Source organism: Centropristis striata, chromosome 3 (genome assembly GCF_030273125.1).
Source record: "Centropristis striata isolate RG_2023a ecotype Rhode Island chromosome 3, C.striata_1.0, whole genome shotgun sequence".
In the NCBI taxonomy this organism is placed as follows: Eukaryota; Metazoa; Chordata; class Actinopteri; order Perciformes; family Serranidae; genus Centropristis; species Centropristis striata.
In genome coordinates this window covers 6,432,285-6,448,166 of record NC_081519.1, presented here as the reverse complement: position 1 = coordinate 6,448,166, position 15,882 = coordinate 6,432,285, and the positions used below count along the sequence as shown (strand labels likewise).

Genomic DNA, 15,882 nt, shown 5'->3' with positions numbered 1-15,882 from the left:
CAGATTTAGATGTAAAACACACCAGACAGTTTCAAGTTCTACCACTGGAATCAGGTTTATGTTCTCCTGAAGAACGTTTGTCTGATTTATGACACTTTAAGTTTAAATAAACAAAGATACAATTAATTTATCTTTTTAAAGACTATAAATTGTGTTTGAAATGTATGATTGTAATGTTTTTAATACATCATTTGAATTAAAAATGAAGTGAAACAGCCATTCAGTTGCTTGCAGTTTTATTTCTTGTTGCATACTCAACCCATCAGACAGTCATATTTTATGATTTCTTGTCCTGCGTCTGAGTCAGACTTATATTCATTCTTCAGCATCCTTTCCCTTAAATCAAATACAAAAGAGACAGTAAGAACTTAGTGGTTAGAAACTTTGTCAAGATGTAAAAAATATTTAAATTCCTTGTGTAAATTAGAATGTACTGGTGAATGATGAGAAATAAAAATGAATATACCCTGACAATCTCACGGCTTTTGGCTCTCAGCTTGTTGACCTGAGACTCAGCGATGTCAGCGCGCTCCTGAGCTTCCTCCATCTCATGCTGCACCTTCCTGTACCTGGACAGGTGAGTGTTGGCCTGCTCCTCCTGGAATATTAAAGATGTCTTGAACAATCTTACCAGATGTTTTAGATGAAAACATCACAGTTATTAAATCACGCTACATGCTGCTGTCAGTCCTCTGGTGTCAGATAAGGTGTTGGTGGTGTGACGCCTATTTGCGTTGCATGTGTCAAATATTTCTCACTCACAGCTTCCTCAGACTGCCTCTTGTAGGCCTTCACTTTCAGCTGCAGCTTGTCCACCAGATCCTGGAGTCGGGTGATATTCTTCTTGTCCTCCTCAGTCTAGAGGCGGTATACAGTATAGTCTGTTTGAGACCGACACTCGGACAACACCGTGATCCCAACGTCTTGGGTCTTTAAAAACACTCAAGAGCTCACAGCACTTTATTACATACAGCTTACGAAGTGAAGGCGTATTAGAAAGAATGGGGAAAAAACACTGAAGATATGAATTAATGCAGCAGACAGCAGAGAATTTTACATATTTTCATCTTCTACAAGTGGTTCATCTTCTCCTCTGGTGCTGTCAATCAAGCTGCCTGTGAGAACTGAGTGTACATTTTCCTCTTTCCATTTTTTCCTCTGTTAAACAGATCTATAAATATCACATGTGGCCATACCAATATACGCACATAACTGCATGGATTTATAGCTGCAACTGTAGAGTGTTTATTTTTAGCTGTGGTCATCTCTGTATCACTTCAGTATGTCTGCCAGTCTTATGATGGGGATGTATGCCCTCTAGGGGTTTAAACTATATTCTACAGCAAAATTATCTTCACCAGAATAGAATTGATTTAGAAAAATAGAATATGATGAGAAGAAGATTAATGTTTTTGTTCTGTACCTGGTAAGTCAGTTCCTTCACTCTGCGTTCATATTTGCGGACGCCTTTCACAGCTTCAGCTCCACGTCTCTGCTCAGCCTCGACCTCAGACTCAAGCTCCCGGACCTGGACCATATAAAGTGATTTTATGGTGATGGGACTGAATATGTTTAAATAGATAAGCAAAATGATCTTTTATAAGTTTGTTAGGTAAACAAGTTTGTTGCTATGGAATGCCATTTAAAGGGAAAATAATTATAATTTCTAGGTTCATACTTGTATTTTGGGATACTTTCAAAATACTCAACTAGATTCAACGTCAATTATGGTTTAGTTACAAAATTGGAAAACAAAGAAGCAAAGACCAAAACCCCAATAATTTTCGAATTTAGTAAACTCACCCTAGCCTCCAGTTTCTGGAGCTGCTTCTTGCCACCCTTCATGGCCAGATTCTCAGCTTCGTCCAGGCGGTGCTGCAGGTCCTTCACTGTCACCTCCAGGTTCTTCTTCATCCTCTCCAGGTGAGAGCTGGTGTCCTGCTCCTTCTTCAACTCTTCTGCCATCATGGCAGCCTAAAGATGAGATTGTAAGTGATTGTAAAAAAGAAAAAGGAGCAGAATGATAAAGGAAAACTAGAAAATTTCCTCTGGGGAAATTTTGAAAGGGCCACGGGGGCTACTGCTGGTGTGTGTACACTATGATGAGACTCTTCAGAGATTTCAAACTATGCCCTTTAACCTCAAAATGTGTGTGTGTGTGTAATTAAAGTCACATAAAGTTACCTGTGTGTGTGTTTGAAGCATGTGTATGCATGTGTGAGGAGTGTGAGCGCTTCCGCGCATGTGTGTGTGTGTGTGTGTGTGTGTGTATCTGTAACTGCAATCACATCAAAGCTCAAAGGCAATCAGATCAAAGCAATCAACAGAATTAACTGACACCTGCCAGTGACAGCAGCCAGAGGTGAACAGAGGTCCAGAGGTGGATTTCTGGCCTCGAACAGAAAGCATTTTTTGGCAAAACCATAATACCTATCATTGATCCGACTTCACTTTGAGCATCCCGAGTTCTTCCTGAACGTCTACATATGATTTTTTTTAAAGAAAAATTAAAAAATAGCTTTGTTAGAGCGATCTAAAAAAACTGTTCCATCTTCCTTTTTTCCAAAATCTTCCTGCGTTTTTAATATGGGACCCAATGAGGCTGTTGGTGGTGTTGGTGGCGCATCTGTGCATCGTACGCCCAAACTATAACTCTGACAGCTTTACCAGAGGATTGTGAGTGAGAAGACAAATTTTCCTACGTTTCTATGTATAAATTATCTCTGTAGAGTGAAATTTGCGGCCTGGAGCTCAGTTTTCAAATTTATTTTTTGACAATTTTTTCTCTCCCTCTACACTCTGGCGATGATGTCACACACTGTGACACGAACATTCCATGCAATACACACCCATTATAATCTCAGAATTTCTCCAAAAATGACCATGGTCATTGAACAGGGATTGATAAAAAACTATATGACCTATCGAAACATGGATTAATACACCGATACACAAGACTTGTGTCTACTGTTTAAAGTTTAAATGCCGTCTCTAGGTGAAATTATGCCTGAGAGGTAGACGTTTAAATATCTCCAATTATTATTCTTTTTCGCTTATTTTTTGCCGGCCGTCCCATTCATTTCAATGCAAAATTTTGGGCAGTATTCTGTCAAGAAAAGTAATAGCACACCGATCCCGATCAGACCGCACGTTTTGATATATAATTTGTCCTGCAACTCTTCAAGTTGTAGGACTAGTAGTGGGACGAAATTGCATCCGGAAGAGGAATAAGAAAAAATCCACAGTATAACAGTAGTGCTCGGTGCGATTGCCCCGAGGCCCTAATAAGGTCTAATTCGAATGCCAATGTTCAGCGTTAAACATAGAACAATATAGATGTAGAGTACAGTGAATAATCCATGATTAATTATAAAGATGCTTCAGACGGATAACTTTTTGAGTTAGTGATTGTTACAGTTTAGTTATACAGAAACAATTTTAAAAGTATTACCCTTTTATAACCAAGATACATTGACCATGGTATAGCTATAGTTTCCAACATTGGATATGTTGTATATTCTACTTTATCATTAGTCATTAGTTTCATTTAGTTGTACATTATTTCAACCCAGGCTGGCTGCTCCAAAGTGATTACTGAAATTTCTTTCTGAATAAGCAGCTGGGTTTCAAATTAAATACAATAAGCACAGGTTAAAATAAAGATGACTCACATCAGTGATGGCCTTCTTGGCCTTTTCTTCAGCATTTCTTGCTTCCTGGACAGCATCTTCCACTTCACCTTGGACTTGGACAAAGTCAGCTTCCAACTTCTTCTTGGTGTTGATGAGGCTGATATTCTATACAAATAATAGTTTAAATCAAATTAGAAGTCGTGTTCAGTTGTCACATGTCATTGTTTGGATTTTTTGTTTTTTTACCTGAGAGTGCAGCAGCCCCACACGCTCGCTGGCATCAACCAGCTCCTGTTCAGCCACTTTGCGGCTTCTCTCTGTCTGCTCCAGTGCAGCTCTGAGCTCCTCGATCTCAGCCAGCATCAGGCTGTTCCTGCGCTCCACCATGGCAACCTGCTCCCTCATATCCGCCTCACCTCTAATAGCTTCATCAAGATGCAGCTGGGCATCCTAAATAAATCATTAAAAAAACATTTTCAGTGCAGTCCGACTAAAGTAAACTTTACCGTTAATTTAGTTTAATAAGCCCCATACCTTAAGCTGCCCCTGCACGTTTCTCAGCTGTTTCTGGGCTTCAGCTGCCTGGCGGTTGGCGTGGCTCAGCTGAATCTCCATCTCATTAAGGTCTCCCTCCATCTTCTTCTTGACTCTCAGGGCATCATTCCTGCTCCGGACCTCAGCATCTAAAGTCGTTTGCATGGACTCGATCACCCTCTGACTGTTCCTCTTGATCTGCTCGATCTCCTCGTCCTTCTCTGCAAGTTTTCTGTCAATTTCACCCTTGACTTGGGTGAGTTCAAGCTGAGCGCGGAGAATTTTTGATTCTTCATGCTCCAGGGTAGCCTACAAAATAAAATGTAAGGTGGAAAAGAAAGATTAAAAAATAAAGATTCTTAACTCCAAAGGTCCTCTAATTATTCCTTGATAACTAGTCATTTTGAAATACCTCTGCCTCCTCTAGGGCAGCCTGGATTTCTACTTTGTCGTTTTCTGCAGACTTCTTCCCTTTTTCCAGCTCATGAATTGTCTTTCCTGATTCACCAATATGTTCAGTCAAATCTGAGATTTCCTCTGTTGAGAAAACAAAACAATAATTATTTGCCACCAAAGTGTCTAGTTGTAATAATAGTATTGCATAAATTAATTATCTAATTTTCTCAAGCAAGATTAGGCCTGACTATAAACCCAAACCCCACCTCAGAATTTGGAGTGTTATGTTTGCAAGAAACAATTTAACCTGTGTTTCTTTTTTGTCTTTCCTTAATTATAAATCTTTACATGTTTAGTGAAGAATATATTTAATATCAACAATCACACGCAGGATTTGTGGTCTTACGTTGCAGATTTTTGTTCTCTCTTTTCAAGGTCTCCAGGTGATCCAAAGCTTCTTCAAATGAATTTTTCAGCTTGAACATCTCAGTGCTGAGAGAACGAGATTCTTTAAGAGATCCCTCCAGCTCTGCCTGGCTCTCCTCATACTTCTGCTTCCACTCGGCAAGAACCTGAAAACATATAAAAGATCCATGTATTTCAGTATGTCATAACTCCACAGCCTTCACTTCAGCACACAAGAGACAAATAAAAAACAAACCTTGTCGAAGTTCCTCTGCTTCTTGTCGAGGCTAGCAGCCAGAGCATTAGCTCTCTCCACATCAATCATCATGTCTTCCACTTCACCCTGCAGTCTCTGTTTTGTCTTTTCCAGAGAGGCACATTTTGCATTCACTGCCTCGATGGATTCCTCTGCATCCTGAAGACGCTGTGCAAGCTTTTTCCTGGAGAAACATGGGACAGAGTTATGAGTTAAAGTTCTACAGTGAAAGAGCTTAAATTTGCGACAGATGGTAAAATTGTAATGACTTACTTAGCCTCCTCCAGCTCCTCAGTGCGCTGAATAGCATCAGTCTCGTATTTGGCTCTCCACTGAGCAACTTCGCTGTTGGCCTTTGACATTCCACGCTGCAGCTCAGCTTTGGCCTCCTGCTCCTCCTCATACTGCTCTCTGAGCAGGTCGCAGTCATGACGAGATGACTGAACAGCGTGAGCCAGGGCGTTCTTGGCCTAAAATTTAGAAAAAAACATAATGTTGCAAATCAAATTCCTTATTAAGAAATACATTAAACAATAAAACATGCTGTTGTGTTACCTTAACTTCTTCTTCAAGTTGCCTTTTCAGCTCCTCAATTTGGTGAATATAAGCCTGTTTTCCTCTTGTAAGCTGTGAAACAAGAGACTCCTTTTCCTCCACCTGACGACCAAATTCCCCTGATTGGAAAATTATTATTTAGTTACTGATTTATAGTGAACTGTAATGTAATACACTGCAGGTTCAGTCAGTTTCATTTTTTTCTTATTCCAGACTCACCATTTTCAGTCATTAGTCTTGATCTTTGAACATTAATTTCATTTAGCTGTCGCACATGCTCTTCATTTTTACTCTTCATCTCACTCAGTTGATCCTCAAGAGTACGACACATTTTCTCCAGATTGCCCTGAAATTAATAAAAAGCTGTGTCATCCCAAAGTAGTGCATTGTAGTGAGCTGAATAAATGCAGGGATGTACTACAGTACGTTTTGTTGACTCGGTTGTAAGTTGTAAGATTGTTTTTTTTACTTTACCTTTGACTTTGCGACTGACTCCATATTGCTGCTGAGGTCATCGATCTCCATCTTGTATTCACTTTTCTCTTTCTCCAGCTTCTGTTTGACTCTTTGGAGGTTGTCAATCTGCTCTCCCAGCTCTGCCACACTGTCAGCCTGCTTCTTGCGGAGAGCCGCAGCGGTGGCCTCGTGCTGCAGGGTGGACTCTTCAAGATCGCGACGCAGCTTCTGAAACTCGGCCTCGCGCTTCTTGTTCATCTCGATCTGAACAGACGTTGCTCCGCCAGCTTCTTCCAGCCTCTCGCTGATCTCCTCAAGTTCCCTGGAGAGATCTGACCTCTGCTTCTCCACCTTGGCTCGAGCAGCTCGCTCAGCCTCAATCTCCTCCTCCAGCTCCTCAATACGAGCCTGTCATATAAAAAAAAAACAAATACAGTCATGTTCCAACAGCCTGTATGCCCATCCTTATTTGAAATGTATCAGGTTTTCTGCCTTGAAATGGAACCTGAGCTTGTTGTTACAACATTGGATGTTGTGTGCAAAAAAAGTTTGTTTGGTATATTAAAATTTACCTCGACACAATATAAAATTAAGGAGAAAAATAATATAGTGTAAAATTACATTATATTTGGTTCCAACACAATGAAAAATGAACTTCCATGGCCTGTCATTTTCAGCAAACATGTCACAACACATGAAACACAGAAAATTTCTCTCACGTTTATATGAACTCTTCCCATTTACATGATAAATACGACCCCATTCAAAGGCAGCAACAATCAAAAACAACCGCCAACCAGCCCAAATACACATTTACACATTACCTGCAGTTCCTTGATCTTCTTATGAAGTTGAATACTAATTGACTGTTCATCTTCTATCTTGCCAAGAAGCTGACTCATTTCGAAGTCCCTCCTGAGTTAGCAAAAGTAATTTAAAAAAAAGTTAGATGCAAAGTTATTTTGGAAAATGATTTAGGTTATAAATTAGGTTTACATTATTACATACTTCTTTAATTTCTCCTCTGACTGCTGCTTGTCGTTCTCCAGATCCATTATGGATTCATGGGCCAGTTTCAGATCACCTTCAAGCTTCCTTTTTGATCGCTCGAGATCCATTCGGAGCTTCTTCTCTTGCTCCAGGGAACCTTCAAGCTAGTGTATTCACATGTAATGTAATAAGTATCAGTGGAAAAATGAGTAGAACTTTGGGGCAATTGTTTCAATCCAAAACACAGTGTCTTACATCATCCACTTGCTGCTCCAGCTTGGTCTTGGCCTTCGTCAGAGTGTTGACTTTGTCTTCCTCTGCCTGCAGATCATCAAGGACCTGTTGATGGGCCTCTTGGAGGGCTTTCTTCTCTTTGGACAACTTGGCAATGGTCTCATCTTGAGATGTCATTTCCTCTACCAGGTTTTTAACCTTAACAGTATATACAAATACATATTATTTAATCACAGTGTATTTCTAGTAAGTATAGTTCAGTAAAGTGAAATCAGAGACATTAACCTTGTTCTCGGTGGCATGTTTCTCCTTCTCCACTTTAGCCAGGGTGAGCTCCAAGTCATCAATGTCTTTCTTCAACTCAGAGCACTCGTCCTCCAGCTTCCTCTTCTTTGCAGTCAGCTCCCCATTCATTTCCTCCTCATCCTCCAGTCTCTCACCGATTTCTTTGACTTTGGCTTCAAGCTGGATTTTTGCTTTAATGAGCCCCTCACACCTTTCCTCTGCATCACTGAGGGTTTCAGATTCCTAGATTTGATATGACATACAGTTAAAATTATCTTTATTGAACTTTAAAAACTAGAATCTCACATAAAAAGAAATCCCCTCTTTCTTCTTAACGTACAGACTGAATTTGTAGCTGCAAGTCATTCTTCTCCTGTACGAGGGAAACCATCTTCTCCTCCAGTTCTTTCTTCTTCGCCAGAGCCTTTGCTAGATCTTCTTTCATCTTGTCAAAGTCCTCTTTCATTTGGGCCATCTCCTTTTCAGTCTCTGCACTCTTCAGCAGAGGCTTTATTCTGAAGTACAGCTTCATCCATGGCCAGGTTTTGACATTCATGAATGAGCGGATGTTGTACTGGATAGAGTAAATGGCTTCCCTGGTGACACAAGAAAAGAAAAAAATAAAATAAATAAATAAATAAAATCACCACTATTCTTCTTCTCCAGTGTTATAGAATGCACACATTTCATGTTATTGCAACACTTACATGTTACTGTGTTGTGGACAGTTGACATATGTGACCAAGTCTTAGCTGATTATCTCTTGATCAATAAAGGAAGAGCCATCAGAATGCACCCCAGATATTAACCCAGAGATCAGACCAACGCAGTGTATCCATCTCTTCTCTGTTATTCCTCCAGAGTAGGAAAGATATCATGTGGTCTATCTGATAAAAAACTGAAGTTAAGTAAATATTTATAATCGGATGGTATTAATAGTGTATACTGCTGGAGCCTGAAACCTCACATGCCATGAAAAACACTGTCCACAGCTGACAACATGTTATGAAAGACAAAAAAAACGGTTTTGTTAAGATCCTGAATTACACACAGCTACACACACTGACCTTTCTTATACATACATTGAAAAGTTCACACAATTTAATTGAAATAAAGAGGGTACTTTAGCTCCCTTTGCATCAAATTTAATAATTTGAGAAGTACATGACCCTATATAGTCTCCCCAGTGGCTTGCACTTACCATGGCACTGGAGGGTGCCAAATGAGATATAATGCATGCAAAAACACCTTCCATCTAGTCTTAATTATTTCTTTTGCTCGATTTAATATCAGGATTAAATAAAATCTTGAACTCCATAATTTAAGTATTTTAGTAGAAAATAAAATCAAAATGTATGTCATCCATTCCTTTAGTCTGCAGAGCGAGAGGAGCAGACTCCTCTGTCTCCCTGGATCTTATTAGGATGTCAGACATATACTGAACAGGATTAAATATTAACCAGAAGCGACCACTTTGAAGCAACCCTAGATATCTCCACACACTTGCCCAGAGTCAGCAAAAGCAAGTCCTTTTACCTGCACACCAAACAAGACTACTTACAGTAATCTGATCAGAAATAGTTGCTGCCATTAAAATGAGTAAAACAAAACTGATATAAAATACTGTGGCATTGCATACCTACAACAAATATTTTTATAATATAAAAAATCAATTTCAATGTTTATTGTATTTGCTGTAGGTGCCATAGTATATTTGTATCTTACAAAATATTAAGCCCACCTTCTCGCCATCATTTTGACAAATTCTCGTCTCATCACGTAACCTCTGCAGAGAGCCTGAGTCATTGTGACCAGCTCAACCAGTTTCTCATCTCTCATCTCCTCCAGAACACCCAGCAGACCGGCCTTGAAGAATACCTGATGAGAGATGCAATAACATTGGTTTAACCAAAACATTTCTCTGTTTCAAGACCCACAATGATTTTACTCAGTGATGATTTAACTAAGTCTGTTTATTTACCTTAGTATGGCCAAATCTGTACTGTGATTTTTCCACATTTATGGATTCAAGCAGTTTCTCTGAGGCCTTCTTGTTGTCGATGAACTGTCCCTCAGGGATGATACTAGCATTTAATACTTTGTATCTGAAAGGATTTACTTCAATCAGATAATCGACAGAACAGAATCAACAAATATGGACTGACAGGTGGAGAGATAACTGCTGTACCTCTGCTTGAAGTCACCGTATTGGATTCTGCTGGGGAAACCTTTCCTGCAGATCCTGATACCTTCCAGCACACCGTTACACCTCAGCTGGTGGATGACCAGGAAGTTCTCCATGAGACCTTAATAAGTAACAAGCACACACAATGTCATGGCTGATGAAGCCCCTTCACAGATCAGTGGTAACGAGAGGTCTGCCATTTGGAGACATTGCCCTGATTTGTCCTCTAGATTTGTTACAGAAAATCACATTGCCCTCCCCAAGGAAATCATTTAAAGTGGAGGAAATGTCTGAGTGAAGATATAAACGGAGTGTAATGAGTTGACAATCCTGTCTGCTATCGGGTAAGGTTGATAGAAATGTCTCTTGTCTCAATATAGGGCTTCTGTCAGTCACAGACATTTTTTTTTCTGGGACCTACCTGGTGTTTTTGATTCATTGGGAATCAAACAGCGCACAAAGTGTGGGTGAGTGCTCCTTAGATTGGTCATCAGCTTGCCCAAGTTTTCCTGTTGACGAACAAAACAATAATCATTTATATTTTCCCCTAAAATCTTGATTCAAAAATGACTATACTACTCTAGAACAGAAAAAAAAAAAAACATGGTTGAAAGCTAGAAGTAGTGTGGTGCTTCTGAATGTAAGTATATAAAATGTAAAGGTAAAATGTATGTATGTTTTCTTTTTTTTAATTAATAAACATTTTACATATAATCTGAAATAAAATTTTGCTTCACTACCCAGTTTCCTTTATCAGTCAAGATGTTCATTCAGGTAACAAACCTGGTCTGAAGTTTATGGTATTAACGAGTCAGTGGTAAACTACATGCATGCCTCTTGTGTTATGATATGCTAAGCTTATTTTTATGATCTCCTATCATAAATAAACTCCCTGCACATTAGACGGTCAATCATTTAATTATTTAGAAGTGAGTGAAAATGTATTTGTGAAAATGACATTACCCTGAAAAGTGCTGATACTGTCTGGAAGGAGCCACCCTTCTTCTTTCCACCACCCTTCTTTCCACCTTTACCCTCTGTAAAAAGCATTTAATTTCTTTTAAAACCTAAATTCATTAGGTGGGGGGCACTACAGTAAATTTCCTTCCATCCTTAAAATATAATCCTTACCATCTGCTCCAGCGTGTGCTGCATAGAGGTGAGCCAACAGTTTGACTGAAGACTTCTGGTAGAGCTGAACCACTGAGTCATTCAGGGGGTCTTTGTTCTTATCCAGCCAGCCAGTAACATTGTAATCAACAGTGCCGGCATAGTGCACCAGGGAGAAATGGGCCTCAGCTTTGCCTTTGGCAGGTTTGGGTTTCTGGAAGGGAGCACTTTTACCAAGATGCTGGTCGTACAGCTTGTTCTTGAAAGTCGTGTCTGATGCCTTGGGGAACATGCACTCCTCTTCAAGGATGGAGAAGATGCCCATTGGCTGTTGTGATGAAAATATTATTTAAAACAAAAATGTTCAAGCCATCAAATTTCTGTGTTTATGAAAATACAGCATGTCACTGACCTTCTCAATCAGCTCAATGCAGGCAGCTAAGTCCATACCAAAATCAATGAACTCCCATTCGATTCCCTCTTTCTTGTACTCTTCTTGCTCCAGGACAAACATGTGGTGGTTGAAAAACTGTTGCAGTTTTTCATTGGTGAAGTTGATGCACAGCTGCTCCAAGCTGTTGTACTTGATTTGGGGAAGAAGATACAGTGTTAAATTTCCATTGTGTTGGTTCACTCTGCAAAACTTAACAACTGCAATGTGTGGTTTACTTACATCAAAGATTTCAAATCCTGCAATGTCTAAGACACCAATAAAAAAGTTTCTGGGCTGCTTGGTATCCAGCATCTCATTAATTCTGACGACCATCCACAAGAACATTTTCTCATAGACAGACTTGGAGAGAGCCATCACTGAATTATGCACCTAAAAATTAAAAGAGTTGAAATTCTGGTTATATAAGTGGTATTTGTATATTAAATAACACATTTATGTTCATAAACCTTTATTTTTATGTATATTACCTGTGGCACTGTTTGACCTTTAACCACCATTTCATTGCCAACCTTGACTCTTGGGTAACATAAAGCCTTGAGCATATCAGCAGAGTTCAGGCCCATGAGGTAGGCGATTTTATCAGCCTCTGATAAAAACAGAAACAGAAAATGATTAATTACAAAATCTATCCATTTTTCCTGTGCTGTATATTTGGAAGGAAGTCACTGTGACAACAGGCTACTTGTAGGGTAGCCCAGAAATTGTTCTCCTCAGTTTAATCCTCCAGCGCCTCCGTGGGAATCCTAAGGAATTCCCAAGTCAGATGGGTTTCAGGGCTTCTTCTATTTGGTTGTGCTAAGAATACATCTCTTGGGAAGCATCTGATCAGAAGCCCAAACCACCTCAACTGGCTCCTGTCTCCTCCTTCTGGCAAAAGGCCAGCAGTCTACTCTGAGCTCCTCCAGTTTTCTGTACTCCTTGATGGTATAGTGGAGCGGCTAAGTGCTCATTTTTGGCAGAATCGTTCAGTTTATGATACAAGCGTGAAAATTGGCATGAACACTCTCCATGGGTCACTTAACAAGAAAATTGTCCGAGACATTTGAAATTTTAAGATGGCAGCCATTTTTCAAGATGGCCGACACCTAAGTGGAGCAGTTAAGTGATATAATGGTTTATTTGGTGATACAAGCATAAAAATTGGCATGAGCAGTCTCTCTTGGTCACTTGACAATAACCCACCTACAGTTACTTGAAATTCCAAGATGGCGGCCATTTTTCAAGATGGCCGACACCTTAGTGGAGCAATTAAATTATATCATGGTTTATTTGGTGATACAAGCATAAAAAAATGCCAATTTTTATGCTTGTATCACCAAATAAACCATTATTTCAAATGTCTCGGACAATTTTCTTGTCAAGTGACCCATGGAGAGTGTTCATGCCGATTTTCACGCTTGTATCATAAACTGAACGATTATATCACCGCTCCACTAGTAAGGACAACCTAACTTTTAAAATGCCATCTCTCAATTGTGGAAGCATGGTTGAATTAACAGAAACACAGTATATTAAATCATTACAGTATGTTAGTAATAATTAATTACACACGTATGATCTTAGGAATGTTTCTCCAGCATTTACCCTCAGTGCCATCAGGCTCAGCCTGCTCTTCACGTTGCTTCTGCTTGAACTTCATGTTTCCATGATGCATCACAGCTCCAGTCAGCTTGTAAATGCCAATCTTCTCTTCAGCATTGAAGCCCAGGATGTCGATGGCAGTCTGCAGAATAAATAATCAAAAACACAGATTCATTGTGATGTTTTTTTCTTAGGTTATTAACAGTTATTTTGTCTTTTAGTAAATCTCTTGCTTATTGACAAAGATTTACTGGTTCACTTTGAAACACAGAATAATATAACAATGTACTCTGGAGAACATCAAGAATTCATAGAACCTTAGTTATATCCGTAACTCTTGTCAGTTTATTTTCTTCCTGACAGCCAGAGTTCATTCATCCAGGTATTTCGTACCATCTCTGGTAGTTAGGAGGAATTCATAGAACCTTAGTTACATTCATATCTCTTGTTTTGATGTCAGTTTCTCTCTTCTTCTTTGATCTCAGAGTAGAGAGAAAGGTGCAGTGGAAATTCGCCAATCAGTATTGCTCTCACCACCAATATTAACTATTTTAAGCTTTAACTTAACTTATTTAAGCAACTGAAAATATGCACATGTAGGCGGGAATTCAGCCATAGTGTTTAGTTAGGATTAAAAGGAAACACCTGTACTTCCTCCATGCTGCAGCACATGGAGCTTGTGTCATCCGAGGCACAATTTAGGCATCGACTTTGAATGGAAGCAACGGATCTCGTGACATCCCTACTGTAAGGTATCCCTACTTTAAAATAGGGATTACAGCTGCGTATATACTCACATCAGTGGCTATGAATTCTTCAACGTCATCGATACTCTTGACAGTGATTTCACCCTGACTGATCATGGGGAAATCGTAAGGGTTGGTGGTGATGAGGAGACCCTCTGAAAAACATTCATAGTATTTTATTATACAGACTCAGGTGAAGCATACATGTATTCTATAAAATGATATATATCTAAATCTCACACCTATCAGTTCAGGTTTGTGGCCTGTCATGAGCTGATAGAAGATGTGGTAGCTCCTCTCAGCAGACAGCTGGAACGTCACTCGAGACTTCTCCAGCAGATCTGTCAATCACACAGTCGGACAACAGTCAGTTCAGTGACGTGTACAAAAAAGTAAACTGAGGTATCTGCTTTACTATTTCTAGCCTTACATGTTTCAATGTCTGCTGAGGCCAGCTTCCCAGTTGTTCCAAAATGGATTCTGATGAATTTACCCTACAGAAGAACAGTGTGGTAATATATGTGACTCACTCTGCAAGAACATGTACATACTTGAGAGTAAATATTAGATTTGAATCATATTGAAGTTTTTTTTAATTCAAACCACACAGAGAGTGAGAAAAAAACAAAACAAAAACAGCATTTTTCTATATTATGATACTGCACTAAATTCTGTAGTGCAAAGCTGCAGGATTTAATGAATCAAAACTTACAAAGCGGGATGAGTTGTCATTCCTCACAGTTTTGGCATTACCATAAGCCTCCAGCAGGGGATTGGCTGCAATGATTTGATCTTCCAGCGAGCCCTTAAAACAATGTTACATGTGTTTGTAATAACACTTGCATACATATATAGTTATACATACAGTATACCACATTATTCACCTGCATTTTCCCAGAGGTCGCCGTGTCCTTCTTTCCTCCAGCCACTGCGATTGTCGCAAAGTACTGGATGACACGTTTGGTGTTGACAGTCTTTCCTGCACCAGATTCTCCGCTAGAATGCAGATAATTATATGACACACATGTTGGTGAAAGTTAGACATAATACAGTACAGACAAAATCACTCTGAGTTATAATCCAAATTAGCTTCAGAACTGACTTACGTAATCAGGATTGACTGGTTCTCACGGTCTGTTGATTGAAAAAGATTTGAACACTCACATTGTGTTATTGCATTCACTGTACTAAAACACTATTATTGCATTATATTTTATTATTACAGCTATATTACAGCTGTTAGAGTGCCACATTAAACTGACCACAAACTGTAGCCTAAAAACTGATTGATACCTTGGAGCATGAACTGATAGGCGTTATCAGAGATGGAGAAGATGTGGGGTGGAGCCTCAATCCTCTTCTTGCCTCTGTATCCTGCTACAACCACTGAATCATACACTGGGAGCCACTTGTAGGGGTTCACAGTGACACAGAACAGCCCTGAGTAGGTCTGTGGAGAAAGAGAGGATTTTTACTGACATGTGTCTTCATGTAGTCATTGCTTCATCTGCTGCTGTGACGATCCGGGCAAACTCACGTAGATCATCCATGCTGCATAACGCTCTTTGAGGTTATACAACACAGAAGGCTCACTGAGGTGGGTCATCATGGCCATGTCCTCAATCTTATCGTACTTTGGAGGGTTCATGGGGAAGACTTCATCGTCCTTTACAGTAAGTGTCTGCAAAAAAAACAGTGAAAAGTTAGATCTAAGAATGTGCAGCACCAAAAAGAAAAAAAGAGGGAGGATATGTAGCCATTTCCTTTACTTGTGTCTACTGTATTATATGACAATAGATGTCTACATACCTTCCCACCTGCAACTTCCACTGTGGCTTTGCCACCTTCCTTTTTCACTAGTTTCCCCTTCAAATACATCTCAGCGGGTTCCGTCACATAATAAGCTGTTTTGGCATCAAAGGGAGTGTTTTGAGCCTCTATACGCTCCCTTTCAGGTTTCCGGAGGTACATGGCCGCCGGGCCAAAACACTGCATTTCCGCGTCAGTACTCATGGCACCTCTGTAAAAAAGAATAGACTTTAGATTCATAAGAAGATATTTTA

The 15,882-nt window shown here is 39.6% G+C and overlaps 1 protein-coding gene across 2 annotated transcripts; it reads right to left on the bottom strand.

The window, feature by feature from the left end:
• Positions 1–315: 315 nt before the first annotated feature.
• Positions 316–15,832, bottom strand: LOC131968255 (myosin heavy chain, fast skeletal muscle-like). Of its 2 annotated transcripts, none has more exons than XM_059329050.1 (39): positions 15,629–15,832; positions 15,357–15,500; positions 15,113–15,269; positions 14,926–14,953; positions 14,704–14,815; positions 14,532–14,624; positions 14,250–14,313; positions 14,062–14,160; positions 13,871–13,974; positions 13,077–13,215; positions 11,960–12,078; positions 11,712–11,861; positions 11,451–11,621; positions 11,060–11,366; positions 10,892–10,965; positions 10,350–10,437; positions 9,932–10,049; positions 9,725–9,848; positions 9,485–9,621; positions 8,084–8,339; positions 7,744–7,986; positions 7,480–7,656; positions 7,243–7,388; positions 7,059–7,149; positions 6,253–6,642; positions 5,998–6,124; positions 5,779–5,897; positions 5,497–5,693; positions 5,224–5,407; positions 4,969–5,134; positions 4,579–4,703; positions 4,167–4,475; positions 3,879–4,082; positions 3,672–3,797; positions 1,804–1,974; positions 1,424–1,528; positions 763–858; positions 467–598; positions 316–336 (listed from the first exon to the last, which is right to left on the bottom strand). In XM_059329050.1, exons 1-39 carry the CDS (start codon positions 15,830–15,832, stop codon positions 316–318), a joined length of 5,817 nt encoding a protein of 1,938 aa, XP_059185033.1. The 2 variants fall into 2 exon arrangements, with proteins under 2 accessions (XP_059185033.1, XP_059185034.1); XM_059329051.1 differs by having other exon boundaries at positions 10,892–10,956.
• Between the last annotated feature and the right edge of the window lie 50 nt (positions 15,833–15,882).

Coding starts and splice junctions, on each gene's coding strand:
- LOC131968255 (XM_059329050.1), bottom strand. CDS start 15,832: ATGAGTACTGACGCGGAAATGCAGTGTTTTGGCCCGGCGGCCATGTAC. Junction 14,314..14,531: donor ATGACAACTCATCCCGCTTT/GTAAGTTTTGAT, acceptor GTTCTTCTGTAG/GGTAAATTCATCAGAATCCA. Junction 11,862..11,959: donor AAGGTCAAACAGTGCCACAG/GTAATATACATA, acceptor TTTAATTTTTAG/GTGCATAATTCAGTGATGGC.